General features: G+C 40.8%; 1 protein-coding gene across 1 annotated transcript in view; it reads right to left on the reverse strand.

Annotated features, from left to right (window-relative positions):
* The window catches only part of LOC146041552 (myosin-binding protein C, fast-type-like), an 87,572-nt gene that overhangs the window by 63,654 nt on the left and 256 nt on the right, over positions 1-23,662 (reverse strand). Inside the window, exons 2-5 of the mRNA XM_083161508.1 lie at positions 16,297-16,491; positions 11,707-11,736; positions 10,449-10,523; positions 7,025-7,173 (exon numbers count right to left, since the gene is read on the reverse strand). Coding sequence (XP_083017634.1) covers positions 7,025-7,173; positions 10,449-10,523; positions 11,707-11,736; positions 16,297-16,491 — 449 coding nt within the window. The remainder of the gene's footprint in view (positions 1-7,024; positions 7,174-10,448; positions 10,524-11,706; positions 11,737-16,296; positions 16,492-23,662) is intronic.

Consider the following 23,662-nt stretch of genomic DNA (forward strand, 5'->3'; position numbering starts at 1 on the left):
CTAGATCAGGGGTCCTCAAACTATTTTGCTCTGGGACCCCATCTGACAATAAAAATAATTACAGGACCCCAGAAAGTTACTGCAGAAGATCACATAACATGTGTAGTCATCAGAGAGCACCTGCATGGCAGCATTGTGGAGGCATAACATGATGGGAGGAGTCTAAAATAAACAATTCAACAGATTTTTGAATAGTTGCGACCCCATACTGAGAAGGTCGGGACCCACTTGGGGGTCAGGACCCACAGTTTGAGAACTGCTGCCCTAGATAGAAACTCCACAGCTCCCACTGAGTGTTCTAAACCTAAATATGGCATCCATTACCTGCTGACTCAGTTACATTTACTTAATGTTTGGAAGGTCTGTCACCCAGTAGACCAGGAATATTCCTGTTTGTCTGCAACTCATTACATCCTCATGTCCTCAACACTGTTTCTATGTGTTTTAGACTCTGCCTTAGAACCTATCTCCCTGTCAAATCATGCTGTCAGTTGGGTGTCTCTGACCACATACGTAGATAAAGGCTCGGTTACACAGTGGCATTTCCCATGCCAGCTGACAGACTCTAAAAATTTCAGAAATATGTTAGAACAGGGGTTCCCAAACTGCGCCTACGCCCCCTGGGGTGCCTCGGAGCACTTGAAGGGGTGCCTCGGTTTGGTGGTCCAGAACCGATTTAAATTATTTATAGACAATGTAATAGACAAAATCAGTGCTTGTAGCGTCTAGTTTTAAAATATATGGATAAACAGAAGTGAATCTACATAACTGGACCTAAGGATGACATATAAGCACAACATATTTAATTTAATATTGTTTTCTGAAATTCTCAGTAGCAAACTTTGCACCTAGGGGTGCCGTGACAAATATTCTGATAATCTAAGGTGCCGTGATGCAAAAAAGTTAGGGAACCACTGTGTTAGAAGCTACAAGGAGGGATTTCAAACATAAAAACCTGTCAGCTGAGGAGGATACACCGCTCCTATTCTGGCAGGCTTCTAAACCTGTAATTAAGGGATCTATCATCTCTTTCACGTCTAAGCATAAAAAAGAATCCCAAAAATTATACCTAGACTCCAATCAAAATTAACTGCCACCTACCAGAAGTTTCAGAAATCCCCTACTTTATCTAACAAAACTCATTACCTTGAACAAGAAAACCTTTTTGGTATCCCAATTGGAGTCCAAGATATCACTTTTATCCCAGGCTTGATTTCACAAATATGGCAACAGGTCTAGCAGATTACTATCAAACTTGTTGCAAGTCCAACATCCCCCTTCCAACATATCGGCTCTGCAGAGGTGGTCCATTCTGGCAGTCAGATTTTTGAGACACTGCTGTCATTTTACAGGTCACTGTACTCTCCACCCCCTGTTGATAACACCCAGAGGCTCTCCTTTTGGGAGTCTCTCCCTCCCCTCTTTAGATCCTGACTCTTCCAACATGATTCTGTCCCCAATAACTGAGGAAGAGGCCCTGGCCACTATTAAGCTTCTTCAGTTGGGCAAATCTTCCAGGTCTGATGGCTTGTTGAAGGAATTTTATAAAATGCTAGCCCCAAAGCTAACTAAACCCCTCTGCTCTATTTACAACATGATCCTGAAAGGCACCCCCCTCCCTCGCTTTATTTCAACTCTTTAAGATTCTTCACAAACCTGGTAGAGACCCTTTATTATCTAGCTCCTATAGACCAATTTTCCTATTAAATTCTGATTACAAAATATTTACGTAAATACTGGCGTATAGAAGTTTAAGTTTTATTTGTGGACGTCACTCTGTACTCAATGTGCGTAAGATTCTTATGGTAATGCAATGGCTGGAGTCGACTGGGAGTCCTGAACCATATTCTCTGCTATCCCTTGACGCCGAAAAGGCATTTGATCTCATTACATGGGATCATTTGTTTGATACAATTGAGCGGTTTGGCCTCACACCAGACTTCAGTCGCACAATCCAATTATTATATTCTGATTCCTTCGCCCAAATCCTGACAAATAACTATTGCTCCGCACAAATTCCTATCTTTAGGGGAACGAGACAGGGCTGCCCCCTTTCACCATTATTATTTGCATTAGCAGTTGAACCCCTAGCTATAGCTCTCCGATCCTCACAATCTTTACAGGCATAAAAATCCAGTCAGCTGAGGTAAAGTTGAGCCTATTTGCGGATGATATCGTATTATTTATCTCCAACCCACACGTCTCAATACCGGCTATACAACAAATCCTACACCACTTTTCACTATTTCTTTTACACATACATTGATTGAGGGATCAGGACCATTAGATTCAATAAAACCAATAATATCGCTCAACCTGACCAGATTGCTTCTGAACACATCTCCTCCCCTTCCCCTCCCTCCCTTCTACATCCCCTTGTATTGCCCCCCCCCCCCCCCCCCCCCCCGACACATTTTATAGTTGATTAAGATAGCAGAGAAAATTAACAAACTAGACCGAATAGCAATGATAGAAAGTTTATTTTAGTCTCTGGTTTTTCTTTCCATGCTAATTAGACATCTTCAAGATTTATTGACTTGTAACGGTTCATATTTTACTTTATTATAATTATTGTTAAAATCAACCAGTCTAATGTACCGTATTCACAACTGACTGTAATGTTTCTTTTGCACTTAAAACCCAAATAAAGAATTTATATGAAAAAAATACCCCCTAAGGATGAGCTATAAGCTCAATTTTATTAACAATATTTTTTTTCTGACTTTTGTTAAACGTGAGTAACTTTTGGTGTACGGGTGCCATGAAAAACTTTCTGATACTCTGGGGTGCCGTGATTTTACAAATTTTGGGAACCCCTGCTCTAAGTGCAGAATCTTGGATGTCTTCATTTTGCAGTAAACCACTCAACCAAATAATCACTATTAAAAACTCCTTATAACACCTCCCGACCTGTTCATACCCCCACTATCCACATCGGCGCGGAGTTGACTTTATAAAGTGTGGCGAGCGCAGAGAGCCATCGAGCCCGAAGCATGGCGAGCGGGCTCGGTAGCTATTTAATTTCAAGATACATAATTGCACCCAATTTTTTTTTATAAACTGGGTCGACCATTTCACTTTGTCAACCATTTCGACTTTATCAGGTGTCTACCTTTTAGATTTTGGCCAGATAACCTTCTCGACTATGTGTATGTCATATGGGATCTACCTAGTGACTGTTGACTGTTGACCTAATGATCCCAGCACTTTTTTCCCAACTAAAGCTGGAAAAAATCCATATTTTAAGGTAAAAATTAACTGGGGTCGGAACCTCATGGATACCCCATCTCTAAATTAGGTAAATTACATGTCATTATTGGGATAAAAAGTAGCTTAAAACCACCACAAATCAACAGTTTGCATTTTTTATGCACCCTAAATTTAACTAGTAGTATACATTTAAACAAAAAATAGCCATTTATAATACCCCTGTGATTGCATCAGCGAGTGGCATACTCGCCGAAGGCATTCTCACAGGGGTTTTTATTCATGGGGATGCCCATAAAACGCAGGGCATTGCCCTGCTCCGGACAGGTGTCGACCCCCCCCCCCCCCTCTACTCCTGTGAATGCCTCAGCGAGTGGGATACTCACCAAAGGCATTCGCACAGGGGGTTTGCACATGCATAGGTGCCGATTTATGTTTTTGCTGATGGGTGCTCAAGCCAAAAATATAGGGGAGTGGCTTTATGGGAAAGGGGCGTGGTCACAAAATAATACTGATTTATATTACGCAGCACAGTTGTCTCCAATATTCAAATTATGGCAACAGTGCCAAATACATAAATGCCCCCACAGTGCAGGTACATAAATGCCCACACAGTACCTGTGCCAGCGACGAGGAAGGGAGAGTGCAGTGGGACACGGGCGAGTGGGCCGCTGCTGAGCGGGTAGGTGCTCTTCAATTTCCATGGGTGCTCGGGCCCTCAAGCACCCACAGAATCGGCACCTATGCGCACATGCACAGACCCCCAACCATCGAACCAGGGAGGAATGCGGTCCCTTTTGATCACTGTTGAATCACCCCCTAAATTGCAAGGTGGGATTTCACTCTAGCTAGGCGGCGTCTACCTAATTGCTAGCCACTGCAAATTAGCAGCCCTGCAATCAGGTCTGAATCAGGCCCATTATGTAGTTGCGCTTTCTTGGCTACTGTCAATCGTTGATTCTTTTCTAACCAATTCAGACAAATACAAAAGATCAGACATCCCAGCTGATGACCAAGGTTAGCTATATCAGCTTTAGGGTGATTCAGTCATGTAGTTAGGCACGGTACTTGTCATTTCACAGAATGTATGGTCTGCAAGTAGAGATCAGCACCAACTTGCACAAAGGAATATCTGAATACAGAAATATAATGAAACTATGCAATTCACGGGGATGATTTCTCTTGATATGAAATTAGGTTTTTCTTTTTCACCTGCTGTTCATTCGTGTGGTCACCACTAGGGGGTGCAAAAGAGATAAAAATAATGCACCTACAGCTGGATTGTGAAGGAAAGTTTAATGTGAATGTGTGTTTGCCCGGTCTCGCTAAAATGACATATGTAATGTGTAATGTATGTTTTAGCAGCAAAGGGTGAGAGAGAGAGAGAGAGAGAGAGAGAGAGAGAGAGAGAGAGAGAGAGAGAGAGAGAGAGAGAGAGAGAGAGAGAGAGAGAGAGAGAGAGAGAGAGAGAGAGAGTGTCTCGGATAGATAGCAGCACTCCCTAAATGTGCATTTCTGCTTTGATAAAGGGAGTAAAATCCCAAAACGTTTGCACATCAAGCTACTGTGTTGGCAGTTTGGACCTTATTCTAGTTCACTCTTATTGAAAAAATCCTTCTTGGATGGACAAAACCATGTTCACTGCAGTTGGGCAGATGTAAAATGTGCAGAAGGAATTAGATTTGGGTGAGTTATTTTTTTCTGTGCAGGGAAAATGCTGACTGCTTTATTTTTACACTGCAATATAGATCTCACTTTGAAGTAAAACCCCACCCAAATGTAATTCTCTCTGCACAAGTAACATCTGCCCCCCCCTGCAGTGCACATGGTTTTGTCCATCTAAGAAGGATTTTGTCAGAAAGAGTGAACTAGAGTAAGGCCCTTTATTTGTGTGGAGTCCGAGGGATTGCCGCTATCTATCCAAGACTGTCACAGTGTAGGAGATGATAATGCATCCCGCACTGTCACCAGGGGCAGCCCACATTTCTAAGATCCCAGGAGTGACAAAAACTGGGGTTGGACCATGATACCACGCCTTCTCCCTGTGGCCTTACCACTGGACCAATTTCATCTTCTTTTCTCAGTCCACTCTTTTAATAAGTGGACATCCTCAGGGGCTAATTGGCCATAGACCCTACAGCAAAGATTCCCCAAAGGCAAACACAAATGTCAGCCAGCAACTTTTTTTTCTTTAGATGTGGCCCTGCCCAGAGTAGTGGCCCTGTCCCTTTCCTTTCTTCCACACAAACAGCCTTTGCCGGTTCACAGAGCAGAGTACACAACACTGAAAATACTCATCTAAGGCGAGCACCCATCTATAACCATTATGACTTCTGTTAAAGAGACAGGAGTGGGTGTAATAATTTGTGTGGCGTTTCTGAGCTCCACTGGGTAGGGGTGGGGATATTTGTGAAATTCAGGGAATTATTGTAATGACTTTGTCTGCTTGATGGATGTTTTTGGTCTGTGTTCAGTCTAGTTGGGGTATTATTTGAAATGTTGAGGTTTGTGGTTTGTCCCAGTAGCTTAAAGGTCTTGGGGTCACTAGACTGCCAAGCATATTGGAAAAAAACGGCTTCCACACAGGTGTAGTGATGAATTATTCCCACCTGCTTTGGTGTTGGTACTGCCTATTTGATTTTGTGCCGCCAAAGTGAGGCCACTTCTATACATTTTTTGAGGGTCACATTTAATTCCCAATCCGCTCCTGGACATCCTTTAGGGCAGGCATGTCCAACGTTGGCCCTCCAGATGTTTTTAAACTACACATCCCAGCATGCTTTGCCACAGTTTTGCTATTAGAGAATGCTAAAACTATTGCAAAGCATGCTGGGATGTGTAGTTTCAAAACATCTGGAGGGCCAACGTTGGACATGCCTGCTTTAGGGTTTCAACGTATTAATATTTATTTATTTATTAACAGTTTCTTATATAGCGCAGCATATTCCGTTGCGCTTTACATAGGGGACAGTGATACAACAAAACAGGGTATTTACAGACAGTCAAAATGTAGGAGGACCCTGCTCGCAAGCTTACAATCTATAGGGAAATAGGCATTGATACATAAGGATAGATACTGTATTCTTTATTGCATCGATTCCACCAGAACGCAAGGTTCTATGACTGGTTCTGGAATTTGATAAGCTTACCTGAAGAGATGAGTTTTTAGGGAACGCTTATAGGTTTGGAGACTGGAGGAGAGTCTTATTGGGCTTGGGAGGGCATTCCACAGAGTGGGTGCAGCCCGAAGAAAGTCCTGCAGTCGGGAATGGGAGCGAGTAATGAGTGTGGATGAGAGACGCAGATCTTGGGAGGAGCGTAGAGGTCGTGTTGGATGATATTTTGAGATAAGAGAAGATATGTATGTTGGTGTAGTTTGGTTTATGGCTTTGTGTGTAAGTAAAATAATTTTGCATTGAATACGGTAGAATACAGGTAACCAGTGAAGTGACTGACAGAGTAGCTTTGCTGACGATGAACGTCTGGCTAGGAAGATTAGCCCTGCAGCTGCATTCATAATGGACTGTAGTGGTGAGAGTCTGTATTGGGGAAGGCCAATAAGGAGACTATTGCAATAATCAATGCGTGAGATGATGAGAGCATGGATTCGAGTTTTTGCAGTGTCTTGTGTAAGGTAAGGGCGAATTTTAAATATGCTTATGAGTATCTGATCTGATAAGTCCCTATGATCTGTATATTGAAAACATGGGCACTTATCACATTAAAATCTGCCAATTTAAAATGACTGATTATATTTTTGGCCCACAAAAACACGTTGACAATTGTCAAATATCTGTCTACATTGTAATTATCTGACCTTATTTTCCTTGTCAAAATTTTCATCAAACTTGTAACGAGTCCCGCTCTTACTTCCCAGCTCCAGCCATTTTCCTTTAAACCATTTCACTCCAGGCTTTGCAGTAAGCTGAGTGCCATTTACTGTTATTTGTACGGAAAAATCTCTCCCTGCAAAAAAAAAAAAAAAATCATAAAAAGAAAACAGTATATTACCAAAGTACTCTTTAAGCATTTATTTATTTATTATTTATTTATTTACAGTTTCTTATATAGCGCAGCAGATTCCGTTGCGCTTTACAATAGTAGACAGTGATAAAAAAAACTGGGTAACAACATACAGACTTGAAGGTAGGAGGGCCCTGCTGCAAGCTTACAATATATAAGGACATAGGAGGGAAACACAAGGCAGGCACCAGTAATAGCATAGCAGTCCCACCAAGTTACAGGTCCAGAAGGGAAGCTTTATAATACATAAGTGCCTCCGAGGGTTATGCGTGTGGTACGTAAATATGATAGGCTTGCCAGAAGAGGTGCGTTTTCAGGGAACGCTTGAAAGTTTGGAGGCTAGTAGAGAGTCTTATTGTGCGTGGAAGGGCATTCCATAGGATGGGAGCAGCCCGATGAAAGTCCTGTAATAGTGAATGGGAGCTAGTGATCAGTGCAGAAGAGAGGCGCAGATCTTGTGATAAGTAAATAGATATATGCTGGTGCAGTATGGGTAATAGCTTTATATGCAAGTAGAAGTGTTTTATATTGAATATGGCAAGATACAGGCAATCAATGGAGGGACTGGCAGAGCAGATCAGCAGACGATGAGCGTCTTACAAGGAAGATCAGCCTAGAAGAAGCATTTAAAATGGATTGCAGTGGCGAGAGTCTGTTCTTGGGAAGACCAGTTAGGAGACTATTGCAGTAATCAATGCGGGATATAATGAGTGCATGGATAAGAGATTTAGTAGTGTCTTGTGTGAGATACGTTCGTATTTTGGATATGTTTTTTAGATGCATGTAACATGATTTGGAGACAGATTGAATGTGGGAAGAAAAGACAGTTCAGAGTCAAGGATGACCCCTATGCCACGAGCTTGTGGGGTAGGGTAGATTGTTGAGTTGTCAACAGTTATGGAGATATCAGGATGGTAACTGTTCTTTGTTGGTGGGAATATAAGTAATTCCGTTTTGGAAATATTGAGTTTGAGTTGGCGAGAAGACATCCAAGATAAGATGGTAGAGAGACATTCAGAGACTTTGCCCAAAACCACTGGTGAAAACTCTGAGGTTGATAGATAGTTTTGAGTATCATCTGCATATACTGTAAGTGATACTGAAATTCAAAAGAGCTAATTAGTTTGCCAAGAAAGAAAGTATAGATTGAGAAAAGCAGAGGACCTAAGACCGAGCCTTGCGGAACTCCAACTGACAAAGGTAGTGAAGAGGAAGGAGAGTCAGAGAAGCGAACACTGAAAGAGCGATCAGATAGGTAAGATGAGAACCAGGAAAGGGCTGTATCATTAAGACCTAGGGAGTGTAGTGTTTGTCAGAGAAGAGTGGGATTCACAGTGTCAAATGCATCAGAAAGATCTAGAAGAATAAGTAGTGAGTAATGGCCTTTAGACTTAGCAGTTACCAGATCATTTACCACTTTAGTCAGTGCTGTTTTAGTGGAGTGTTGGGAACAAAAGCCATGACTGAAGTGGGTCTAAAAGGGCGTGAGAGTTAAGAAAGTGCGTGAGGCGAGAGTAGACAAATCTCTCGAGTAGCATGGGAGCTGAGAGATAGGACAGTAGTTAGAGAGCGTTAGAGTCAGAATTGTGTTTTTTCAGAATGGGAGTAATCACTGCATGTTTGAACAGAGAAGGAAAAGTAACAGTAGCAAGAGAGAGATTGCAGATTTTAAGATTGTAATAAGCACAGGAGATAGAGTTTAAATGACTTGTGCAGGTATAGGATCAAGAGGAGAGGTAGTAGAGTAGGATGATAGGAAGAGTGTGGATACTTCCTTTTCATTTGTGGGCTCAAATGAAGAGAAAGTGCCAGAGGGTTCAGCAGGGGAAAAAAAATGGGTTAGAGGTTGAGGAAGACCATACCATTTCATCTCGGTTGTTATCAATCTTGTCCTTAAAGATGGTAGCTGGTGGGGGTGGAGGGGGAGGGTACAGAAGAGACTTAGATGTGTTAAAAGGTCACTTAGGGTTGGTGGCATGAGAAGAAATGAGAGATTGGTAGTATGTTTGTTTGGAAGTGTCCAAAGCATGGATGTAGGAGTGGTAGCTAGTCTTATATGTCAGGAATTCAGTCATACTACGAGATTTACGCCATTGGCATTCTAGCATGAATAGTATATACAGATGCCTGCTCCTGTCTAGTATATTTTTTAAATGAAGGGAACTGCTGGATACGGGTATTCTCCATATCGACTATGAGCAGTCTGCTTTGTAAAGGAGGGGTTTTATGTTTTAATATGGATTACATTGCACCAAGTAAAGAAGAGGACACCATATACAGAAAGTATATAGGACATCATTTAGAGATCTATGCAAATGCCATTGCAGCATTAAATTAGTTTTCAGTTGTTTTACGTAAATATGACCAAGACAGAGATGTGACATCATCTATGGACCAAGGATTGTGACAAAGGTGCAACAATCAGCCTTTCATCAGTCGAACATCAACCTTCCAGTGTATGCTGGCACCTGTAGTGCTGCAAGTGTAAGTAATATATATGGGCATTTTTATGCTTGTTCTCATGGTGCAAGACTACCAGGTGGTACCCAGGGCCGGCTCTACCACTAGGCAGCTTCAGGCAGCTGCCTAGGGTGCCAGGATCTGGGGGTCGCCACCGAGTCTGAATTGTGGGATTGAGGGCCAGATTCTCCAAGCTTCAAAAGTGATAAAATAGAGAGTGATAAACAGCCAGCCAATCAGCTCCTGCCTGACATTTTTCTAACACAGTCTGTGACATGACAGGTAGGAGCTGATTGGCTGGCTGGTTATCACTCTCCATTTGATCACTTTTGAAGCTTAGAGAATCTGGCCCAGAGTCTCTTAACAATGCAGGTGCAATGCCGAGCAACAGCCACACTTGGATCCCACTGTGAACTGCACAGATGCTGCTGTACATGCAGGTGCCCCTTCAGTGCTGTTCGTCCGGAGGCTGGTGACTCCATATCCTCTGGGAGTTATGTCCCTGGGGCGGTAGTAGGTTGTTTTGCCTAGGGTACCGAGAAACCTTACAACAGCCCTGGTGCTACCGAGTTCAACTCTTAGGGTAAATTTAATAAGATGGGAGCTCTATTGAAGATGGGATGTTCCACATAGCAACCAATCAGAATAACGTAGCTAGCAAACTAGGCCGGACCCAGAAAGTGCTGCTGCCAGTTTTAAAGTCACACAAACACTTTCATAATACAGTTTTCTAAAATGACTTTTTGCACATATTGTACCTGTCTCCACTGTTAGATCTTGTGGTTTCCTCACGAGTAAGGCCGACATGTCATATTCGCCAGAATCAGAAGTATCTTTAATCATAAAGAAACAGAACTAGTTAATTTTACTTAATATTAAATCATTGCTGTAACTATCAGTATTTTTCTATTTCGTGTTATAGCATTTAGCTTATCTTTAATCTTTCAAGTGTGTTTTATTATAATAACACTTACACTGTATCTCTAATGTGCATTTGCCATGACTTGTTATAAGTTCTAGACATAAACTGATTATGTACAGTAGGCTCATCAGGAACATTTGTGCCAAATACAAAAATAAGTCTATAGAATTGGTTTATTTACTGTACTGTATCTTTCTGTTTTCCTACCATTCAAACTCCTAAGGGTTCATCTGTGAGATCTGAAATGTACAATATGTGTTGGATAAAAGAAAAAATAATAATTATTGCCTCAGTGCTCCGGTATACAGAACTAAAAAATGAGGGAAGTTGTTGTGCGGCTTGTTTCTTGAGTATGGCTGGATAGACCATCCAGGTAAGTATAAAACTGTGTATGCAAAAATAAATGAAAATCAAATAAGTCATTTTGCACATAAAAAAAAATTCTGGATTTCAAAAGGCTTGTTATTTCTTCATTCAACATCAGCGTAGCCTCAGATGCAGCACATTGTATTTTACATTCACCGTTCCAAGAAATCTTGTATGGCGTTGGCCAATAGCATAAACTTCATATAAAACATAGTCCACTATCCAAATTCTTCTGATATGGAAAATCTTTAGCTTTGCAATAGATCTTGTCTTTGTCACATTTTGCGTTAGTCTTGCACCACTATACAGTGACCAAATAGCTTATCGGGGAATATTCTTCTTTCAAATGCGTATATTGTAAGTATGTTTCATGTTGTATCTCCACAATGTTATGAGATAAATATACTGTAACAGGAGTTTCCTCTTCATTCTTCTCATTCGTTGTTGGGTCCTTATTACTTTTTATGAGACAGACTACAGCAAATGTTCCACCTGTGGTTGTCGAAGCTGACTCCTAGTTATATAAAATCCACAGTGTGTGTATTATAACTTATTACTGCTTTAGTGCTTTTTTTGTGTATGCAGTTGTACATAATACATTGTCCTGAGATGCCTGCTCATGTCAACCCATGAAATAAAATATACCTTTATGACTTATCATTTGGGTTATTGAAAAATTGGAATTGAATGGTTGATTATCTATATTCTGTTATCTCTGTAGAACTTACCGTAGGTTGAAAATTCTTCAAAGGTGTCTTCTGTAAATCAAAGAATGAAAATGGACACTTGTAAATAAGTACAGAAAAGAGATGCTGTTATTTGCTATAATATATACCAGGGGGTGTACCGGCTGATCATATATGTAACTACGCAGTGTCATGAAGAAAACATGACCCCAGGAAGATGATAAGGAATCGACTTTCTCATTTACTGACATTTTCTTTGTATTTGTTGCCGTGTTGTCATTTCTAAGCACAACAAAATGACTGTTCAACCATATCTCCGTTATAACCCACCAAATGATGTGCTGGGATATACTATTTTGTTTGCCACTTGTTGTAGTGAATACAATACCAGAAAAAAGCTCTAGGTGTCACTACTCCAATCTTCTGTAGCTGTTTAGAACTGTCCGAGTACTCTTCATCCTATAATGATGATGCATCAAGTCTGATGACTGGGTATGTCTCTAAATGTTGAAGACTTACCTTCCTCTGCTATCTCTTCATCATAACTTTCTGTAAGTCAAAACATTAAAATTGACACTCAGAAAAAGGTACCGAGGAGAGATTGGCATTGACAACATTCACCCAGTTGTGTACCGTGCACTACACCAATAATGAGCATCTGCAAATAACATGGCTTCATCACAATGGCAAGGCAGTTTTCTGGCAGGATGACTCTCCAATCCGGGTCTTCCAACGACCTTTCATGCCCCATGCAAAAAGACTCTCCAGCTGCTCCACCGAAACCGACAAGAGCTTGGTCCTTCGATAACAGATGATGAGCGATTGAAAAAAATTGGGCATGCGAAAATGCAAAAAATATAAAACACAGGGCCAGCACTACCATTACGCAAACCTAGGTGGTTACCTAAGGCGCTAATGGTTATGGGGCACCTAAAACTCTGAATGAGTGACATAATATCACTCATCCATGGTTTTTAACTCCCCCGTGGCACCTCCACACATAGCGCCAGCCTCTGACATAAGGGAGAAGCAGCTAGTAGATTATTTCATGTGGACCTTCTGGCTGCTGCTGTTCCATGTCAGTATAATGCTGGGTGCGCAGTACCCAAGGGGAGACCTCCGAGGGCTTGCGCCAGACCTGACGATACATTGACAACAGACAAATGCAAAGGCAGACGAGAAACAATCAAGGCTTTCATGCTGTAAAATGAAACGCATCACATATATAGCATTCTTGTATCTCCGCACATGTGACATATAACAAAGTAACACCAATATACTGAATTGACAGACATAAACAGATAAACAAGGATAATGCATACAAAAAGCATGCTTTGCAAGTGACGAGTCATCCAATGCTACAAAGCAAACACAAACCACAAATAAACCTAATCAATTCTAACAATATCTGTGTTCTGTTATTAAGTAAAAACACTAATAAAATTATCAGTATCAATTGTTCACTGACACTGACATAAATTCTGTTATTTCTGTGATTACAATTTTACATTCCACGTGATATGATTGATATTTAATATTTAAAATTCTAGATTATTATGATTAGGTATTACGTGTTTTAGCTATTTTACTTTTAGCTATTATTTTTACTTTGCCATTTTAGGGATAAAATTGTCCTGGCTCAACTGGTAAATATATACAGTTGTAGATATCTACTATAAAAAAAAATAAAAAAAATAAACAAAACATGAAACAGAAAAGACAAAGACTTTCTACTGTACCTCATTTGCCAATAATTGAGATTATTTAATTGTTTTCACAATTAGTAGCAAATTTCCAATATCTTAATAGAATTATCTGGTTTGCAATTAAGGTCACTCATGTGAAAACACCTGGAATGTGGTCACCTCAGTCTGCCTCAGGTTCTGTCCCACCCCTGCTCTGTGCTCTCCCGGCCCCTATTCACATTAGAGCATATTCACTATGGGGAGCCACTGGTGTGGGAAGTGTTGCCCTTGAGTTACATACAGGTGATAATGTTATATCTCACTCATGCCACAGTCAGTACTGCACAATAGGAAAGCATAATAGGCACGCTGAACATACAGTAGAGCACATAGCAATACAGAGGAAAACAAAGGCTGGGTGGAGGCAAGAATGACCATACCCCTACATTGAGCTGACCATGCTATATCTGCAACATGGCAGTGAGCACACTATTTTCCTAGTGTATCTATCTTTCTATACCTGTTGTCATGATATACTGTATGGCAGAAAAGCTCATGTGTAATACAATGCAAGTATATCACTCTGTGCATAGTTAATGAAAGCGTGTGCAGTAAGTGGCAGGAGCTGAGATGGTATTTGCCTCTGCTGACAGTTGTACCCAATCCTTCCTATTGGATGAAGGTCCCAGTTGCGAAGAGGGATCCCTCTATATTAACTTTCACTGGTACATACTTGTAGCAAAAATGTGATGTTAGGGCTCATAGGACAGCTTCTTATCAATACAGCTGTCCTGCAACCAGTGATAGTGAATTGCTTCAGTAATTAAATACCCAGCCAACTGCAGTTATTTAAACACCTAATGATCCAGGGTCCAATTTGGGCTAGGTAATAGGCCTATATGAAATCCTGGTTGTTTATTAAGCATATTGCAGATCATATTACAATAAATTATATATTAATTGCCCCTGCACCTCCTGTTTTATTTTGCAGATATGGATCCTGTTATTGTCTGCTTCTGTTTTACTGGGAGACCTAACAAATCTTTATTTGGCTTTTTGCCACATTGTGCAAATTGCAGACGATAAAAGCAAACATCATGGGACTTGATAGATCATTATGTTTTTATCTCCTTCATATATATATATATATATATATATATATATATATTTTAGCTCAAAACAAGACATTCACATCAAAGTGCATCAACAGACAACATATAACTGAAAAACTGCTTACTAAACATAGCTACATACATATACTAACCACAAAGAACATTTAACAATTCATACAAGGAGACAAACCACAAATAAAACAAAGCACGTAAAACATCAGCACAATTAACACCAATACATTGAGATAAAGGAAAAAGTTTATTAAACATACACAATATAATAATGACAACACAATAAACATTTAGTTACTTTATTTTAAGTTTACAATAAATTGTTATACTCTTTCTTGAACACTTTACACTTAACTTTTTATCTATGCGTTGTTTATTATGTAGTTTAGAAAGGGCACATATTTCAATTTAATTTTAAATAAATATAACTAATATCTAGAAATTAGCGTCCACTGACATTTTATCATTATATATTTTTGTTCAATCTATTTACATAAAATGTATTAATAATGAATATTGATTTAAAAAACATCTTAAGGGTATAAAAAATTATTAGTAAAATAACCCTGTTAAGTTTTTTTTTTTAAATCAGCAACTTTAGCTACTTTAACGGTAGGTTGTTGTGTTTTAATCACATCTCTCAGGGTTTGTTTTAAACTGTGCATGGTGCAGAGGGGCATCGCCAGTGGGGATTACCAGCGCTGATTCCTGGCCACCTTGTGGCGCCTTGGAATGAGCAAAATCAATTACACAGTTAAGCCCACCACCTGGCCAATAGGAATTCACTGTGATGGTTTATGCTGATTCCATGCTCTGTGTAATCAACACTGGCCATCTCCAGGGAATTTAGAAGTGACCTAGTCCAGAAATCTTCTGGGGTGGCCACTGCTGGCAGCACAGCTGGCCCCAGAAGATTTCCGAACATACCACTTAAGTGGCTAAGCTATAAAATGCTATTCTATGAACATTTTTAAGGTTGTGTTCCATTTTCAGATTACAATAAATTATCTGCACTGCATATACCATCCTGCAATGTATCCAAAAATGGATGTATCTGTTTGGCTTACTTCTGTGCCTTCAAACCAATTATGGGGCAGCCGGTATCCCTCGATACCAGCTTTTATTGGGTATTATGCTTCACATGCCTGAGCCTTATCCCCAATCCCATGTCATTTTGTTGAATCACAGGTCCAATTTCAGCAAAAAAAATATCACCCAAGTGTCTGTATTTATATTATCACTATAGCTGACCTACAGTATCTCAATTGAATCAAATGCATGGCACAGGATGTGTTCAGCATCCAAGTGGATTCCAGCAGTCACAATACCAACGCCGGCATCCTGACTACCACCAAGAGACCGGGCACTAGCTAGGATGGTTAGGCTGCAGGGGAATTAGGTCTAAATGGTGAGGGGGTGTTAGGGTTAGAGGGTGAATAGGTAAGGTAAGTATATTTACTTGACCCCTGTCCAAAGTCTCTCCATCGGCATGCTGGTGTCGGTATTGTGAACATGTGCATCTCCACCATCGGTCATCCATGTGTATCCCCATGGAACACAGAGGTATCATAACCCAGTGCAACTATAATAAGCAATCCCACCTGGCAACATAAATGCATAGCTAGGAAGAAGATGTGAATGATGGGTGTATACAATACAAATAAATCATAGTAATCTGAAGGCAATACACAAGATGTACTTGGGTTCATATAGTGACGCATAATAGCTTAAATGGCCAAAATACAGTTAATCCCCAAATGTGACAATTTGCTAATCGCTACCTACTGTATGTAAAAGTGCATTTTTTATATGTAGAACCTTACCTTTCTGCTCCTCTTTAGGAGTTTCAGCTTTGTCTGGGGCTGATTCCTCTGCTGGAGCTGGTGTTGGTTCTTCAACAGGAGCTGGTGCTGGCTCCTCAACTGGAGGTGGCTTTGCAGCCTCATTGGAAGCAGGCTCTGGCGCCTTAGCTGCTTTTGGTGCCGGCTTCTTAGCTGGGCCTACTCCCTTTTTGCCCACTAAAATAAAGTATAGAGAAGTAATTAGGGCAAAGCAACAATTAATTAAACTGTGTTTTGACATATATTTTAATATGGTAACTCAGGAACTAGTATTGTTAACTTGAGTGCTCATTATTATATGATGTGCTAGTAGTAACATCATCAAACAGTTTTTATTACACTAATTCGATGAGCCAACATGAAAAACACTTTCAGACTAAAAAAGAAGTAAGGGCGCACCCTCCCTAGAACCGCTATAGAACTAAATAAGATGCATCTTTCTAGAACCTTATTAGAAATTAAAAAAGGAAGGGTGCGCGCCCGCTAGAACTGCTTTAAAACGTAATCAGATTGAAAGTTGTGCCTTCGTGAGAGCCGCTTTAGAACTAAATAAGAAGGAAACATGCACTTTTCTAGAAACGCTATAGAAATAAATAAGAAGGAAGGGCGCACTCCTGCTAGAACTGCTTTAGAACTTAATCAGGAGGAAAGCTGTGCCTTCACAAGAGCCACTTTAGAAGTAAATCAGGAAGAATTATGTGGCCTTGCTAGAACCGCTTAACACTAAATGAGAAATTTAGTCATATCAATGAAGCATCAATGAATAAAATGTCAAACTTTTGGCACAGGGCCTTGGATGGAGAAACTATGCCTAGTCTTGTTGACAAGCAGTATGTGGACACCAGAAACCAGACACCATTTGGTTGACATGCGTACGTGCGATAGTACAGTTGCTCATATGATGGTAAGGGCAAGAGCACTGATGACGGTCCGCTTTTCTGTTCAGGGACAGGAACTTTTTCTCCCATCATTGTTAGTACAGTGTATACGTAAAACTCCCCTTTCTAGAAATAGTATGACAAGATTACTACATTTACTGTACATTTCCCACTACTTAATAGGTCAGAGAGACACAAATTGGCCAAAGGACCTTTAATATTACCACCATTTTTTATAACAAAAAGAGCACCAATGGCCTACTAAAACAAATCAAACTGGAACCCAGGAGCACTTCTGCATATGTGCAGATGAACGCAGCAGCTGAGGGTGTGCTGGAAAGATCTCTCTCTGGCAATGTCAGACTTGTGCATGAAGGGCCCACTGGGAGAATGTAGGGTTAAGGGCCCAGGTTTAGGGGGTATGGCCAATCTCTGGAAAGGGTCTGGTCAGCTGCCACAGAGGCTTCTCTAATTATTACAAAAGCACACTGTCTGGCTGCCTTGATAAACATATATAGTATATGCTGCTAGTCAGGGGAGGAACTCCCCAAGTCAATGGAGATGCCTCCAGGTTCCAGACCCTAATGGGCCATCTGCATGTACAGCCGCACCGGTTTGGTAAGCAGTACGATCCCAGAGTGACCACTGCTCTTCCAATGGAAATCTGCACTGCCTGCAATCGGGGACAGGGCGGCTCCACCTGATACTGCTCAGTCTATGTTGCAGAAAGTAACAGTGCACCCACTGTGACTGTGAGATGGTCTCCTCCATTAAAAACTGATTCTTGTATGTCTAACCCTGACCCAGTGGCCATTGTCACACAGCATAGCTGAATGCTCACCAATTCACTGTGGGCTCTGGTCCATGTACAATGGCGGATAGTGTTATCTATATAATTCTGTATATATAGATTAATGACAGCAATGCAATGTAGAAAATACACCATAGCCATATGTGGTTTAAGGTAAAATATGTATAATGAATCATTTTAGTCTGGAACCTGATCACTAGAAGAGTAGGTGGGCCCCCAAGCAATAGGGTCAACAGTGGGCATTGCTTGTACAGTTGTGGCCAGTCCAACTCTGCTCAGAGAAGAAAATGGGAATGAAAATCCCATAAACTTCTATTGGGTAAAGCCACCCAAAGATGACATCAGGTCCAAACTAGCTTGGCTCATGTGGGAAAGCAGTAAAAACTCCAAAAAATTTATTTTCTGAGTGTTCAATTCAGTTTTACCTTTAGTACATCCAACACATGTGAGGTTCTAAAGCTTGTAAGAAACTGAAGAACATTCATTATAAAGGAGGATCCCAAACACGTCAGGAACATGGTTCATTTCATGTGAAGACATCTGATAAAGGGAACAGGCTCATTGTGATGCCATTGAACATCTGTTTGAGCTCAGGTAAGTACCTTTACAGTACAGCTGCCCTATTACAAGGAGGCATGTATCAGAGACATGGCTGCAATGCCAACTATGACACTGAGAATGCTACAGAAAAATGTCCTTAACAGAAGGGTCACAGAGAGGAAACCAGGCCTAAATGGCCTGCGTAATTGCCTGCAAAAAGATGTCAGGAAGATATGGCAGATACCTACAAGAGTTTTCTTTTGGTTCCGATGAGACTGCTGAATTGTGTGGCCTGAATGTTAGGCGTTATAAATGGCACTAATCATACATTGCACATGGACCTTTTCGTCCGTAATGAATGAGATGGTTGACATCGTGTTCTCAGGATGGTTTTCAGCAGCAGCTTTGCAGACTTGTTAGAATTAATGGTGAGATTAATGGTGTACAAACAAACCATAAACAGGAACCTTGTAGCCACCCCTCTATTTCAGCAGGCTGTTTGTCTTTAGTATAACAGTCCTTAGCATACTGAAAGAGCAGTGCGGGGTGCCTGCACAAAGTGCTTCTCAAATCCAGTCCTGGAGACACAATTTTATCACCGGATGGCCTCGCACATGCGCACTGTGATCTATACCGATGCACGGTCTATCGATTATCGCTCATGCAGCAAATTTGCATGTCGTGCGATTAGGTGTGAATAACACCCATAGTTGTGATATAAAAACAGATAGTTGTGGCTTAACTAAGTATTATATAAAGAAAATCGATTATTGTTAAAAAATAAAATTCTGCTTCTTAGTTTTATTTTACAATTTACTACAGTTTCTGTATTTTTAGCGAATTGGCTTCTGTGAAGATGAATGTATTTGAAAAACAAAAATATTCCAGTCTGCAATGGGCAACCAATAAGTTAATATTTATGATCTTCTAGAAGGTGCTAAATAAATAAGTAGATTCTAAATGGTTGCCCATAGCAACAACCCATGTAAAATAGAATCTTAGTCAATTCCACCCTTAGACTGTGTAAATACTGAGGTTAAAATCATATACCTGTTATAACATATTTATGAAATATCTTGAATATTTACAACAGCTGAATGAAATATCTCGGAGTCTGTGCTGGTCAGAATGTGAAAGATACTGCTACATGATTTGGAAAAGCAGTTCTGTATTATTTAGCATATAAAATCCAAAGCAAGGACATGGAGTGGTATCATAGTACATTACTGCCTATTAAACCCATGTTCACTCAGCACGTTCCACTGCCTTGAACTTTCTTAGTCTCCTTTACTAGATGGAGAACCTGTGAGAACATACTCTCATTTAGCCCATCAGATCCATCTCATCACTGGCAATGAAGGAGATAAATTCTAATTGAAGCTGTTAAAGTCAAGATCAGCAGTTTTTAACAGGAGCTCAAATGTTCCAACTCCAGTATTGCTTTCAGGTCATTTATATTCTCCTGTCGTCTCTCTTCCGCCTGTCACTTTCTTCTGCTTACTTTCTATTACTGTATACCATAGATGCTGTTAATCATAGCATGTTGGCAGCATTGGTCATAGTTCTAGTTCAGTACGGATGGTGTAATGGTTAGCATTACTGCCTCACAGCACTGAGGTCATGGGTTCAATACCCACCATGGCCCTAACTGTGCGGAGTTTGTATATTCTCCCCGTACTTGCGTGGGTTTCCTCCGGGTACTCCGGTTTCCTCCCACAATCCAAAAATATACTGCTAGGCTAATTTGGCTCCCAACAAAATTAACCCTATAATGTCTGTGTGTGCGTGTACATGTGGTAGGGAATATAGATTGTAAGCTCCACTGGGGCAGGGACTGATGTGAATGGTCAAATATTCTCTGTAAAGCGCTGCGGAATCTGTGTGCGCTATATAAGAAACTGCTAATAAATAAATAAATAAATAAATAGTTCGTTTCCAGATACTCATAGGAAATATTTGGTTGCTATAGGTTGACAGCTAAACCGTATGATGTTTCCCTTAGTTTACATAGCAGCAACATCAATATTTGAAAGAATGCACTTACTGACATTTCCATAATCATTCACTATCTATTTCTCTGGGCAGTATTCAATGAGAAAAATTTGCCGTGTTTTATGGCGAGTTTGTGCTTTTCTCGCGTTGGACGAAGAATTTTGGTCTCAAAAAGCGAACAACCCTATTCAATGTGATATTTTCGCCGTCGGCGAACAGTGAATAATGGATGGTTCTCCATCTGATACTCTCGCCATCACTCGCCATGAGTGTATTCAATGAGAAGACGGAGAATATATTTCTAGGTAAATTTCTCCGTGCCTCTCCGTGTATCACTCATCATCTTTTCATGGTGAAGTGGAATGTGAACTTTTAAAATAATGTTGTTGTTTTTTTTAAATTTGGTGTAAAAAAATCAGGAATTTTATTCTGAGAAGGGACATGCTATTTTTATTAATGTGCTTACAGCACATGAATATATATTTAATTAAAAAATATATTTTTTTTTACACATAGCAGCCAGCAGGGGGCTGGGAGCCGAGAGCCGCTCATTAGATATTCATATATTCACTGCTCCCGATCATTACATATGCACGATCGGGTGCAGTGAATAACTGGTCCCCTGTTGGCTCTCGGGGGGGCAGCCTGTGCTGCCTGGCTCCTGGGGAGCCCCCCTCCCCCCACATACGTTCTGGGTCAGGCAGGGAGACTTCCATTTCCCTGCCTGCCGCCGTCCTCAGGCTCCCTGCGGCGTCACCTCATACGCTGGATTGGCTGAGACTCGCTGTGAGGGGCGGCGAGTCTCAGTCACATTAAATACTGGATAAAGTCCCGTGACGGAGAATCTCCAAACATGAAGAACCTCCGCAAAAGCACGGAGAGTGCATGGCGAGAGAAAAAAAACGCCATGCACGGAGAATATTCTTATTGAATACTGCCCTCTGACTTTATTACTCTTTATTAGATTAATCCAAATGCATCCTGAAGGCCCTCCTGTTGTCAATGCCCTCTTCTCTCCACTCACAGCTCTCCCATACAAAAACACTTAGCAACCATCTTCGTCCACATACTCATCTCCATCTTTGGTCACCAGCCTCTAGTACAGTGTTTTTCAACCACTTTGCCGTGGCACACTAATGTGCCTTGAGCTGTTCTCAAGTGTGCCCCCAGAGAATGGGCAGAGATGCCCAAACCAGTTTACAGCCACCACCAGTTCAACTGTTACTTACTGGTCTCTTCTTTTCATGTAATGTATTTTATTTTTGTTACCTGTGTGGACCAGTGTGATTGTTTTTTATATGGGGGCCAATAGGTTTGTTTTTTTCCTGTGGGGGCCAATGTGTTTTGCCCTGTGGGTATCTCATGGTGTGCCTTGGCAATTAAAAATGTTATTTAGTGTGCCGCAAGGTAAAAAGTTTGAAAATCACTGCTCTAGTAGTACACTGATCAAGTCCTCACTACTTACATTTCGGCTGTAATGTGTATTGAATTGTGGCACTCTTTTTACCTGCACTCTATTTTTTGTTATTTATTTACTATAATGGTAAGTTTTGTCTCCCTGTACTGTTATTTTGTATGGTGCTGCGCAAAAATTTGTGGCGTCTATAAATAAAATTCTAATAATAATTGTATGGAGGATTTACAAAGTTTGTACAGTTCCCCCTGACACCTGAGAGATTAAGGAATCCTCCTAGACTTGATAAAGGGATGCAGTTACTATACATGCAGTTGGGATGCTGGCAGTCAAAATTCTAGGGCCAGTTTTGCAACCGACCACCAAAAGAGGAGAATCCTATAGCAGCACACCTGATTCCATTTCCACCTATGTCGGTCATGTTGGCTACGTGCTGGGAAATTGCGGTTACCAGTACTAGACAAGAGCTGTTATCAATACTTGGCAATAGCTGTTATCATCGATTAAGCACGGAGAGATGGTTTAGGTGTAGTGCAACCATCTGAGATGGGAAAGGTTCTAATCTCAGCAGCTGACTGACAGGTTATTTTTTACTTTAAGACTAATTTTGATCTATATACTGTTTATATACTTTTATGGCAATGTGATGTCAGTATTATGTTTTCTTTTTTAACAAAACCATTTCTATAAATAAAATTTTGTTATGTGTATACAAAAAAATCATTTTATATAGTTTTGATATAAATCGGCATTTATACATACATTTGAGACTGCAAAAAAATTGAGAAAAAGTACAAACTTCTAGAGTATAGCAGCTTAAGAGGTGGATCAATAAGAGGTGGATCTGAACAGGTGCAGGTGTTCCTCTATTTTACAGTGACCCATTGGGAATGGACTGTTGAGAAGAAAACAGATTCTCAGGAAAAGCAAAAGCACTCTTTGATAAAGCTCCCAGCTTTGATGGAAAAGGTGTTAGGGAAGAAGGACCCTGCCCCCAGAATCTATATTGAACTGCACAGACAATGGTTATTATTAGAGACAGGATTATATGCATTTGCATATTTGCATATGCATTTGCATATTTTGCCCATTCTTACTGGTTATTGCATATTTTACCTAAAATCTAGTGATGGTGCATATTTTAGGCCCTGCCCCCTTTCCACCCGCAAGTCACAGCACTGCTTTGCCCTGCTGCTGCTGGCCAGGTAGTGATAGAGTGTGCAGGCTGGGGCAATATGTGCGCAGTGTGGTGAACATTGAATGTACGATATGTCTGACACTGCTCTAGGCTGCCAATCCATGTTGATAAAAGTCAGTCGGGGCGGATGCTATTACGAAGCTCCCGAACCTTTGCCTGCCCCTGGCCTGGGACTTTACCCCAAGAGACAGACTTTTGCAGCAGAGGAGGTGGGCAGAAGGGTTGTGACATCACAAGGTGCGGAGGAAATGCCATGTCACAGTGAGTATGCGGCGCAGGGAGGAAGCCTTCCACTGCACCGCCCTCACTGCTGACATTTGATCCATCGGCGCTGGAGATGAGGGTCTGTATAGTTGATTCAAGAAGAGCTTTGGATGGTGCAGTCTGCTGTAGCAGCCAGGAAGAAAAAAGTTCTGTGTATAGCACTAGACATCTGCAGATGCTGTGGGCCTATTTCTGAGGTTTATTTGCAACTAATTGTATGCTGATTTTTTTTATAAATAAGTTAAAAATTA

The sequence above is a fragment of the Crinia signifera genome, chromosome 19 (assembly GCF_055691185.1).
Source record: "Crinia signifera chromosome 19, ASM5569118v1, whole genome shotgun sequence".
NCBI lineage: Eukaryota > Metazoa > Chordata > Amphibia > Anura > Myobatrachidae > Crinia > Crinia signifera.